General features: G+C 34.7%; 2 protein-coding genes across 3 annotated transcripts; one reads left to right on the top strand and one right to left on the bottom strand.

Annotated features, from left to right (window-relative positions):
* The first annotated feature begins 843 nt into the window (after positions 1 to 843).
* On the top strand, positions 844 to 2,414 carry LOC142540486 (uncharacterized). 2 transcript variants are annotated; one of them, XM_075646674.1, is made up of 2 exons: positions 844 to 1,002; positions 1,549 to 2,414. In XM_075646674.1, the coding sequence occupies exons 1-2, from the start codon at positions 945 to 947 to the stop codon at positions 2,190 to 2,192; spliced, it is 702 nt and encodes a 233-aa protein (XP_075502789.1). In that variant the 5' UTR covers positions 844 to 944; the 3' UTR covers positions 2,193 to 2,414. The 2 variants fall into 2 exon arrangements, with proteins under 2 accessions (XP_075502789.1, XP_075502788.1); XM_075646673.1 differs by having other exon boundaries at positions 851 to 1,023.
* A 2,649-nt stretch (positions 2,415 to 5,063) lies between these two features.
* Positions 5,064 to 11,166, bottom strand: LOC142540485 (uncharacterized). Its single transcript, XM_075646672.1, has 14 exons — positions 11,035 to 11,166; positions 10,307 to 10,395; positions 9,814 to 10,050; positions 8,702 to 8,766; positions 8,349 to 8,409; positions 8,139 to 8,256; positions 7,975 to 8,056; positions 7,817 to 7,889; positions 7,685 to 7,746; positions 6,546 to 6,641; positions 6,207 to 6,361; positions 6,037 to 6,133; positions 5,465 to 5,542; positions 5,064 to 5,384 (listed from the first exon to the last, which is right to left on the bottom strand). Exons 1-14 carry the CDS (start codon positions 11,097 to 11,099, stop codon positions 5,277 to 5,279), a joined length of 1,386 nt encoding a protein of 461 aa, XP_075502787.1. The 5' UTR covers positions 11,100 to 11,166; the 3' UTR covers positions 5,064 to 5,276.
* Positions 11,167 to 12,072: the final 906 nt, after the last annotated feature.

The raw sequence follows: 12,072 nt of genomic DNA, 5'->3' as shown, positions 1-12,072 counted from the left end.
GCACAAAACACGCGCAAATATGCATTAATATATAGATTTTTTTTGCTGCACAAAGAAACTCGGGATTTATTTCCCTTGTAAAAAGATTTTGTTTAACAACTTTCTTTTTTGATAAATTGATAATAGAAATTGGGACAAATAAATTTTTAAATGATTTAATTATTACAGCCATGTAAAAATTTTACTTTCACATATTATAAAAATAATTAAGGTTCAAAATACTAAATCATTTTCTTGTCATATTTACTTACATAGGTATTATCTTCACATGATATAGATACTACATTTTTGTTTTTTATTTTGTTTTATTTTTTATTTCAATATTTCAAATTAGGCAAAAAATTGTGTGAGACGGTCTCACGGGTCGTATTTTGTGAGACAAATATCTTATTTGGGTAATCGAAGAATAATAATTAGTTTTTATGCTAAAATTATTACTTTTTATTTTGAATATCGGTAGGATTGACTCGTCTCACAGATAAAAATTCGTGAGACCGTATCACAAGAGACCTACTCTTCAAATTGTATATTAGCCTTTTTATAATTTTCAAAATTATGACATGACTATCATGTAAATATAATCAATTCAAATGACAGTACGAGCTTTTCAGTATTTTTTACAATAATAATATTATCTATATTTGAACATAAATTTGTCTCAAAAAAAATATTTGAACATAAATTAAATTGATGATAAAAATGATAGTACAAAAACGGATTGGTAGTGGTTCTTATATATTTTCATAATATTTTTATTTTTGTAAAAAAATTAGATAATTATTATTTTTATCAAATACAAAAATTAAGAAAAATTATATCTATTACACAGTTTGAATTATTATGGTTTAAAATGGGTAAGGACATCGAGTGGGTATAATTAATGGAAAAGTAAAACCCTAAATATTGCAACATTTTGGGGTTTTAGTTTTGTGAGGTGAAGAAAAATGGCGAGAGGTGCTCTCCTTCATTTGGCGCGATCTCAAGCAAGAACATTGACTTCAGGTTATCTCATGCATTTCTGTTGTGAGCTTCATTTAAACATTTTCGTTTTCTGATTATTTTCATATATTGGCGATCTATACAGAGTGGCGTTTGCGGAGGATTTGATATCTTCATGCGTGCTTATTTTATTGGTTGATCATGAGATAAATCTAATAATTCAGTGTAGCATATCTTGGGTGGGCAAGTTATTTCTATTATGTCTGACTTTATGATTCTACTTCCGTTAAAAACTGAAGCAATTACTGCGTCCGGTCGTGCACTTTGTGATATAATGGTCTCGCTTTGAATTTTGGTAATTGGTTATACGTACAATCATAATTTTTTTAAATTTCTACTGATTCAATTTTTTTAAATTTCTACTGACTCTAAATAGCTTCCCTTTGAAAGATTTGGTCAGCAAATAGTGACAAATTATCATGTGATGAACTTGTGTTGCAACAAATATTGGTTTGAGCTCAATAATCACATTGGCAGTTTATTTGTAATTACCAGAAACTAATATTGGCTGTTACATTTTGATTGAGACTAATATCTATTTTCATGTAGTTGCTAGGTTTAGTCCATGCCCACAAACATTTGCTTCGAAAATTGACACCACCCCTGTCTTGAAGTTTGTCCAAGTTTACAAGCGAATGTTATCTCGAGCTTCAACATCTGAAGACACCAGCAAGATTAGTATTGGACCTCAGAACAGGAAAGAAGAGGAAAATAAAGAAATGGACACAGGTGTAGTCTATTATGGTCCCATATCAAACACTATCAAGAAAGTGAAGCTCCTCTCCCTTTCCACATGCTGCCTCTCTGTTTCATTAGGACCCGTCATCACTTTCATGACATCACCTGACATGAATGTTATTCTAAAGGGGGCAGTGGCATCTACTGTTATATTCCTTAGTGCTTCTACTACTGCTGCCCTTCACTGGTTTGTGAGCCCTTACATCCACAAACTGAGATGGCAACCTGGTTCGGACAGCTTTGAGGTAGAGATGCTATCATGGCTAGCAACACATTTACCAAGAACCATCAAGTTTGCAGATATTCGACCTGCAGAGACAAAAAGGCCTTTTGTGACGTTCAAGGCTAATGGTAGTCTCTATTTTGTTGATGTGGAGCACTGCCACAATAAGGCATTATTGGCAAAACTGACCCCTCAAAAGCAAGCTCATGGGTCTGCCTTCAAGAACTTGTGATGTGCACCATATTTGTAGAACATTCAAATGACTCTATGTAGAAATTTCCTGTTTTCTTATGTTATTCTGTGTCTTGCCTTTGAGGGCATTGAAGGAATTAATTATACATTTGAGTCAAACTTCGGCGCTAAACAACGTGCATCAAAGGTCAACATTGTTCTATTTGTGTTTGAGTCAAACTTTTGCGCTAAATAATGTGCATCAAAGATCAACTTTGTTCTATTTGTGTTGCTCGGGATCATGGATATATGATATATAACCAGTTATTGTTTTATCTATATTACTGTTGCTTTCTGGGACTTCTCTCTCTGAATTCCATGCCTTCAACTGGAGTACTATTAACCACAAGATTGACAAGTGATGATCGAGCATTTGTTCTATACTTGTACATCATTTGGCATATCCCTGAGGGCTGAGGGTATTAGATTGTCATATTCTCCAGATTTTAATTTATAGTTTAATAAGTCTTGATATCGTTGACTCCGGAAGAGCAATTACCACAGTAATCCTACATTTGATATTATGTGCTACAACAAAATATTGTTCTTATATCTACAATTTAGAATCAGGATCATTCCCAGTTTGGGATCAATTGCATGAAATTATGTATTATTTTATATTCTTTTACCAATTTAGCCAATCATTAAACACATTAATTGATATTTTAACGTTCAAACAATTGAACGTCCAAGATGATGTGGCACTGACATTGTGATTTAGTTGAATTAAGCGAAGTTGTAGGTATTATTGCAGGCCCCAGACCTCCCAGATTCTACAAGTGAATCGAAAGAGTTTTATATTTAGTCAAATACTATAAAGAAGCTTTTTCTTAAAAGAGTTCTATATTAGTTGAAGTTGACCGTGGACATTGTTTGTGTGAATTCTCCAATAAACCATTCACGGGATCTATAATCTGAAAATAGCAATGCTCAAAATAAATGTTAGCAAATTTTAAGTCGAGACAACATAGATTTATTTCTCTTTGGAAAGAATTTGCCCAGCACTTGGTGCTCACGGGATATGACAATCATCTCTAAAAATACAAATATGTTATAGTAAAACTACAAATCACAAGTTATGTAACCATAAAATGATATAAACTCGTCTAGAAGAAAGAAGAAGACATTCAATATAAATGCAAATATTTTTGCAGAATTATCCTCCAAATATTATATTTAAAAGATTTGAGCATCTTTATTTAATGTTGTTATTCTGAAGGGACATGTTTTTCTTCCGTTCATGCGGGTGTCTCTTGGTCCATAAGATATGAATGGGGGGCGTTTGAAAAACTTGAAACTGAACATCCATGTTTGTGAACATGTATGCCGGGAGCTGGGCCTGCCAAAAGCGCACACCTTTCTGCCTAGAAATTTCCAGGCAGACTTACTGGTGGGGGGGCCGCACGTTCTGAGCTCGATTTTCTCTCCGATGCTATCGTTTCGAGTTTTCCTTCGTTTTCTTACTTAATTTCCATTCATAAAGACAACCTTTCCAACATGTTGCTGATTTTCTTCCAATAAATGACCTTCTTCATATAAGGTAGGATTTAGTTCTCATTTTTTAGTACTTAATCTTACATTGGAAGTAAAAAACAAAAAAAAAATCATGGTGAAAGTTCTATACCTTTGACTCTCCTATGGCCGTTGTGTAGTGAATGAGAACCCAAGAAAATCTGAAACTTGTGTGGTTTGGCCGTGAAGAACTATATCCACAACATAAAGTCTTGGAGTGTCAAAACACTGTTTTTAGATTACCCTCATCTCATCTTTTAATGGTTAAAAATATATTGGGATGGATATGGTAGGAAATCTTTCGTGCAAACTAAATCAAAATAAAATAATGTTATAAAAATACATTATAATTACAGTAATCTCAGTTTAATTCGAGAACCTAATCTTTGAATTATATCACTGATAAATCCGATTATTGGTCAGAATGAGATATGATGTCATTGTGTATAGACAAGGTATTGCATACATATCCAAACGTTGCTGTTCGAGAAAGCTACCGTAGACAGGAAATAGCAAAAAGGCTAGTAGCTAAAGCAGAGGCCAAAGCCAGAAGTTGGGGATGTCCTGCAAACTGTGACGTACAAAACATTGGAGTAAAAAATTTATATGCAAGTCTAGGCTTCAAATGTATTTAAAGTGCCTGAAAATGCAACTTGGCCTCAGCCAAAAACCTCACCTGACATGCACTTCAACTTCATGACGAAACTTATTTAAAGATACTAATAATACGCATCTAAACCGTAAAACAGAAAGTAGCGTAAATATTTGTGTACATGGACATTTGACAAGTTGCAGGTTGTGAAATGTATTTCTTCTAGGTCTACTCATAATTCTGTGGTCTTTGAGCCCAATGATAGAACGTCGGTTTTACTGGCGATCCGGGAGCCAAGGTTATGGTTTTGATTGTGACGAGGGCAAGCAATTGCCACAGAAGAGATCACCGGTGTAGGTATAATGTCGATTACCCTTTTTACGGATGTCAAAGACACATGGACTGATCCAGGACCAAAAGAATTGAATTGTACAGTTCATGTAAATTAAACTTTGTTGTTACCATTGTTACAGGGAGACAGCCATTTAGTTCCAATTGTTTGGGATCTCAGGGTTTTTTTTTTAATTAAAAAAAAAAGTTTTATTTAAGGATGTTAGGTTTTCTGATACATGAAAAATTAAGATCTTTTGAGTCAGTTCTCAAATTACAGATCCTTCAAGTCTTAATCTAATACGTAAAATATATAGACAAAGTCATGATTATTCGGAACAACTTTTTCAAGTTTGTGAAGATCAAACCAAAGTCATGTACATACATGTATATATGTAATGTATAACATTGAACAACCTGCATGTCTCACATATCAGATCAACCAAAATTGCAGTAAAATTTATTCATGTTCCTCGACGTAACGTTTAATATTTGTAGTCATAGATTTGTATGCCACAGATTTTACATGACATTATAACACATCATGCAAAACTTCACGGATTTGAATCACTTGACGTCTGTCTTTTACCGCATTTTTTTATACATGCAGAGAATGTGTAGCAAAACAAAAGCCACTAAGGAATCTGTCGATCATACTTGGACAAATTTGTCTAAAGTGGAAGTATCAAGTGCAGGAAACTCTCTCAGAGCAGAAAGAACAGCAAGACCAAGTTTAACGGCATCTTCATCACTTGTTGCCTGCAAGAATTACTATTATCAGTATGGTCACAGGCATTTTAAGCAAACCATGTAGCTTCTTTATGGAATGGTGCAGTCACCTCAATATTTAGAGGCAAGACGGGGTCATGAAGTGAGAGCCTCAAAAGAAACCATCCACCATAGCCCGAAACTCGTACCTGTTTTTCATAGAAAGTGGAAACTACATATTGTTAAAGGAATATACCAAAACACAAACCCCAATTCCACATAGATCATATATACACAAATATTGTAAAATGAAAAAAACAAACAAACAAACAAAACAAAATTTTGAGTTGTTTAATTGTGCAAGCATTACCAAACACGGCATTGCCAAGGTTTTCAGTTGAAAATGTAAGCACGGTTCTTTGCAATCAAGCCAATGCGATATAGTAGGGATCAACATATTCTATGATCAAATTACGTGATCTCACTATTTTGTTCCATGACGACTACATTTAGAGGATAAATTACAGCAAGATTGTGATTCAATTATGAGATCATTTTTGTAGCTAAAGTGTAATCGCAATGCACTAAAGTGAAACAAACATAACTTAATAGAACTGTCAAGAGTTGACTTAGAATTGATATTCCTTTCTAGTAACAACACATAAGCTGAGATATTAAAGAACCAATAGTTTCAACTACTTACTCCTTCGTAGTTAACAGGGGCTTTCTGAAGGTTTGGGTCTGAATCAGTGATGTTTGACAAGTGATGTAGCACTGACTCTCCATATTCGTGGAACGATCTGCAATGCATCAATATCAATGTTTAATGAATCACAGGAGAAAAGTTTCACAGTAAGGTGTAGCGAAGCTCACCCTCCTCTAAGATCTTCATGATTCTGATTGATTTTGAGTCTAAGTTCAACAGCAACACCAGGTTCCTCTAGACCATCCACCAAATCTGTCAAAACCTTGCTGCCACCACCAACTCCAGAAGCTTTAGCTGATGCAAGTTTGTTTAAAATTTTGACCTACAACCGATAAAGTACAAAACAAAAAGGAATGCTTCATATCGAGATTGAAGGAACTATTGAGCTATAAATTTTCGTGGAAACAAAGAATTAGCGGTTGCCTTTGTTCATAGCAGGTTAGAAGGCAAATATGGGATGGACCTTCGATGACTAAAAATCAATAACAGGGATGACAAGAACCTACCATGAGGTATGCACCGTCGTCGAGCCAATTATTCTCCTTAAGAGCTCCATGACCACTCGTTTCAATAGCCAAATGTGACTCCTCTCCAACAGAGTTCTGCCACAATTTAACCAGCAGCATTAGTCCTTTAAGTCCTTTAAGCTTATATAAACATATTTGAAATATCAAAACAGTTGGATGACCCTGTATGAAAGTCATGACAGTCGGCTGTGTTTGAATTTCATATTTCCATAATTATGCACCACGAAAGTCTTTAAAAGCCCCAGCCCCAACACTCGATCCCCCTCGCTCTCTCTCTCTCTCACTCAAAAATAAAAAAAAGGACACCAGAGATGGCCAAATCAACCACTCGCATAAAACCTGACACGAGAAACTAATTTAAGTATATGGATATTGGATAGAAATGGAAAAATGAGGAACGAAATAATATCCCTGAATTAAATACTTAACTATTACAAAAATTACTATCAGACATTGAAATTGCGATCATATGGTTCAAACTCCCATCTTAATTATTGAATCGAGTCGGGATACGTGATAGCTCATGTGTTGTGCCTCATGGAGGATAATAATGGTGTGTTATAAACTAAGACATCGCTTGCCTCATGTGATGAGATGATAATAACGTATGATATTAGGATAAATAAATTAAAGACATAGATAACTTAACTTTGTTTAACTCTGACTGGTGCTGGATGAGGCGAGGAAACAAAATCTTATCTTTCGCACTAAACGATGCCTAAGTTGAAAATGTGTCCCATTTCACAATAAGAAAATTAAGAGAATGGTGAATCTGTATCAGTTAACAAGTGAGCATGTTTCTTTAACCAACACATACAATATTCTTTCCCCCAGCCATTTTCTCTAAGATAAACTAGTCAATCAGGTTGATGACTCTCTATACACTTGTATCAATATCTTTTGACGTTTTTGCTGCATTGAAATCAGAACCTGTGATATGGAGGTGAGGGGTGTATATAGAAAAGGGATATATTCAAAAATAATAATTAGTTTTAGAACTAAGATATTCAGAAACAAGCACAAAAGTAATGTTCAAGGTGATAGTGACCAAATAGCCCCAGAATTGCAAATAGAGACAGCAGGTCCAGACTCATATTAATATATTATTCTTTACTTACCAAACGAATAGCTTCATCAATTACATTTTTGTAGCCTCTTTTGAACCTATGGTGTCTTCCACCTGAGAAGATTAATTAGTGTAAGCTTCATGATAACCAAAAAAATTATCATTCTGAAACTATTTATCCTACCCAGTTTCTTTTCGATAAATGCAGTCAATCCATCTGACGTGACACTATCAGTGACAATTGTTGTCCCTGGATGCTGTTACACAAAAATACAAAAAAATTAGGAAAAGCTTTCTTTGAGAAACCAAGAAACACCGAACACGTCATTGAGAAAAACATACTTGTTCTAAAACAATAGCAGAGATTAGGGCAATCAATCGGTTCCGATTGAACTCACGGCCGCTGGAGTCTACAGCAGCAGATCTGAACAAAAGATCTAACATCATGTTTCATCAGAAAATTCAGCAGGTGTTTCCAAGGAACACAAGAGACCAGCAACCCGTACCTGTCAACGTCCGTATCAAAGATGATTCCCAAGTCTGCTTTGTTCTCAAGGACAGCCCGTGTGATAGCTTTCATAGCTTCTTTATCCTCCGGGTTAGGAATATGATTCGGAAATAATCCTGGTATAGGTATAAATATAACATCAGCTCCCAAAAACATTTCGTGCACATGACACATTTACATAAATGACAACTTTCAAATTTAGAGTTACCATCTGGCTCTAGGAACTGACTTCCAGAAGTAACAGCTCCAAGAGGCTCAAGAACCTTGCCCTGATACGCCGGAGACAACAACTATTAAGGGAGCTACATGGAGATTCTTTAACAAAAGAGCGACATCATTTTTGGCACAAGTTTACAACAAAAAGATTGCAAATATCCTAGAGGACTCATTCGTTATTAGTTAATCTACTTCAGGAAACGCTATTAAAGATTCCATGATCCTCCACTCACTCCTATTTTATTACTCATGCTTCATAATATCTAACACCTTTGGAGAATGTGTGTAGAAAACAGGCAAGAAATAATTAAAATTAATAAAAAAAATAAAACAGTCCATACTTACGGCAAAGAATCCTCCAGCCCCATTTCCAGCATCCACAACTATATGGAGTCCCTCAAGGGGCTTCTCTGAAAGTGAGATAAAATAATTAATAACGATGAACAAGATCTACGTGCCTTTTAAATCATGAAGTGGATTTCAACACGGTAATTACTGACACACGTAAGGTCAATAGGAATGCTCCATTATTAAACAGTCGGGGGGTTGGGGGAAGAGGGGCGACAGACTCCAATAATAGGAACATAATAACATCATTCGGAGGGGCGGATCCAAGATTTTATGTTTGAAAGAGCCGCATTGTGCGGCGTTGTCGGAGCTACCAATTTTCAGCGGGGCTCATCGATTTCCCTCTTCAGAGTTGTGGTATGTGCTTTATCCAATATATATATATATATATATATATATATATATATACACACACTAGGAAAAAATGTTTTTTATATAGCAATATGGTTTTAAAAATTTTCGGGGGTCACGGAGATCTATCACTACTAGCGAAATCAAATTTTAACTCAATAAGAACTTTCATTTCTTTTTTCATTCTCTTTATTTTGGTGTAATTTTACAACTTAATTTTAAAATTTAATGTAAAGTTCAGAAATATCTTTTAACAAATTTTTAAATCATTTTCAATACAAAAAAAATGAGTGACAATAAAATTAAAAAAGTCAGGTTTTGATTTCATAGGAGATGCCCACATTTAACGCCAATATATCATAAAGACAAAAATTCAGTCACCTAAACAAATGTTCAATTTGAGTTCAATAATAGATATTGAAATTGGTTTAATTGAAAAAATGAACAAGAACAAATAAATTTAAAAAGTTTTAAAAAACGAAAATGGAAATGAGGACTATCAAATAATCAAACCAATTACTTCTAGCACAAGTTTTAAAACAAACTTGAAAATGGAAATCACTCAAAATATTTTATTAATATATATATATACTAATTAAAAGAATTTGGGGTGATGTAGATCTGCCTCTGCTCATCCGTATAAAGAGAAGCACCGCTTACTGCTGGAATGTGAGTGCTAATCTAAAGTTGCTTATTTTTTCCTAAAAAAATGCAGTGTCTTACGATCTACATACCAAGGATTATGTCCGATATTATACCTATATTCCCTGCAGAATCACGAACTGCTGCTACCAGATTAGATGAATAAATAGTCATGTAGTCCACCTTTTTCACAGCTTGTTTCGCTTTCCTTTCTGCATCCCTCAAATCTTCATCTGTGATGTTTTTATATATCTCAGCAGCACGCTCCAATATAACTTTGATATCGGGTTTCCCAAGTCCGCCAGCATTGGTAAAGAACTTGAATCCATTCCGGTTGTAGGGAAGATGACTAGCTGTTCCAGACAAAAACAGAATCACAACTATTCCAGCTTGAAACGCCGATATATAACTAAAATTCTAAAGCAGGTACAACATGCCTTTTTAACTGCAACATTTGAAATTGTAATCGAGCTTCTTTGAGCAAAACAGATTGTTCAACAGTCTGCGTAAGTCTAGCCTACAACTGGCTATCCCAGGTCTATTTAAGTTGTTATAATATTAAGTTTGTTATAGGTTAGATCAAAAGAAGCATATAATTAATCGGCTGACCCGTAATCATTATAGATCCATCAACTGGGCATTGAACGTCTTCATTACTGGTGAGAGTGCTATTGAACATTGCTGGTGTGGATGCTAATCTGCAAAAGCAGAAATGTTATAAATATTATATCATGCTGCTGTAGTGATGGCTCAACCAAAGAGTGCTTACATGGAAGGTAACACGAAGAAGAAAGTCTTTTTTCTAAACCACACACACAAAAGCATGGCCACCTAGGTTTGCACTTACATAATTCCTGAAAAACTAAATGCCTAGACAGTGGTTGACCAGAAAGAACAGAGAACTGAAGTTCACGAAGCACAACAGCATCTCCATTCATAAAATCATGAGTTGATTATATCAACAAGTGATGGATCAGGACGAACAGAGAACTGAAGTTCACAAAGCACAACAGCATCTCCATTCATAAAATCATGAGTTGATTATATCACCAAGTGATGGATAATATACAATGCAAAGCATGTGATTCTGTGTCCTTTGCTATGGCAGTGCAATGTGGATGATTGAATTTATATTACATCTTACAGTAGAGGCAAATCTTCCAATTATAAGATTGCATTGTTTTTGGGAAGATAGATATATGTGAAACAACCATGCTTTTAAATTCAATGTGTCTAAGAAGAATTTTTCTCCACTGCTGAAGTTGTTGATCAAGTAAAAAGTAAATTTTTGCATCTGTCTCAGATTTGAACTAGCACATATAGGAAGCATCACATACCCATATTGAATAACATGAAAATCAGCCCCAGCTAGACCTCGAGATACAGCATCCTGAAATTGCATTAAGATTCTGTATTAGGAATTAAATAAATTATTCTCGACCTTTAAACCCACATAAGTTAAATTGACAGGGAAAAAAATGATAAAGATCAAATATTTGAACGGAATAAAACTATGTAACCCCCTCCGCTTAAAAGAGAGAAATCTAAATTGTAAACAAATTATTACAAAAAACAAAAAGGTATATCATAGTTTCAGAAGACCAATGGTCATCTATTTGTTTAATTCTTAGAAGAAAAAACGCTGAAAAAAGTGATATAGCCTCCTGCAGTTTTAAAGTTATAACGAAGTGATCTGTCAATAAAATGATGACCCAGGACGCGTAGAATGGTGAAATGATTGTAATCCACAAGCTCAGTAAAAGGTTATCATTACAAGCATTTCCAGAGCTGAGTTTAAGATATCACTTGTTCCCATCTCCAGTGGATCTACACACAAAATTTTTAGGTAGTTCAACTTACCGAACATGCATTTTGCATTTGACTGCAGAGTTGCGTTTCAGCACCCCAGTAAAACTTAAAAGATGGACGCCAGACTGCTTCTTGTATGCAGAATTGCAGATTTTAATCAAATGCATAGGTTTGATTCCAATAACTTTCACTTACGATCCTCAGCTATCAAACTGTCTAGCTGGAAAAGGGTTTCTTCTAATTCATTTGACATTCTTTTTTCTAAGAGGAATACTGATACAGGTGCGGAACAAATGAGTCCAGGATAAGAGGATTCGAAGGCTAAACAAGTTAGTCTAGTTTCATGTGATTGTAAAAGAAATAATGGAAAGAATGATTATTATAGTTATTGTAGTACCAAAGGATAAAAATAGGATAAAGACTCTCATTTGTTATCAACATATATGCCAATACAAATTTCTTGCATCTTGAGGTCTTCTCTCAATTCTCAACCCTTTCTTAGGAGCAAAGACAACTTGGTGAAGAGGCAAATCGTTCACTGGAACTACTTCACAAGGAGGTTGTTT

The sequence above is a fragment of the Primulina tabacum genome, chromosome 3, assembly GCF_025594145.1.
Source record: "Primulina tabacum isolate GXHZ01 chromosome 3, ASM2559414v2, whole genome shotgun sequence".
Lineage (NCBI taxonomy): Eukaryota > Viridiplantae > Streptophyta > Magnoliopsida > Lamiales > Gesneriaceae > Primulina > Primulina tabacum.
Note: the sequence above shows the minus strand (reverse complement) of the source record. Positions and strands in the feature narration are given on the sequence as shown.

Bases quoted from the DNA above. Each gene is read 5' to 3' on its own strand.
- LOC142540486 (XM_075646673.1), top strand. From the start codon at position 945: ATGGCGAGAGGTGCTCTCCTTCATTTGGCGCGATCTCAAGCAAGAACA. The intron at 1,024-1,548 runs GTGAGCTTCATT...ATTTTCATGTAG, and splicing joins TTATCTCATGCATTTCTGTT to TTGCTAGGTTTAGTCCATGC.
- LOC142540485 (XM_075646672.1), bottom strand. From the start codon at position 11,099: ATGCAATTTCAGGATGCTGTATCTCGAGGTCTAGCTGGGGCTGATTTT. The intron at 8,057-8,138 runs GTACGGGTTGCT...TCTTTTGTTCAG, and splicing joins TTTGATACGGACGTTGACAG to ATCTGCTGCTGTAGACTCCA. The intron at 6,362-6,545 runs GTAGGTTCTTGT...TATCGGTTGTAG, and splicing joins ACGACGGTGCATACCTCATG to GTCAAAATTTTAAACAAACT.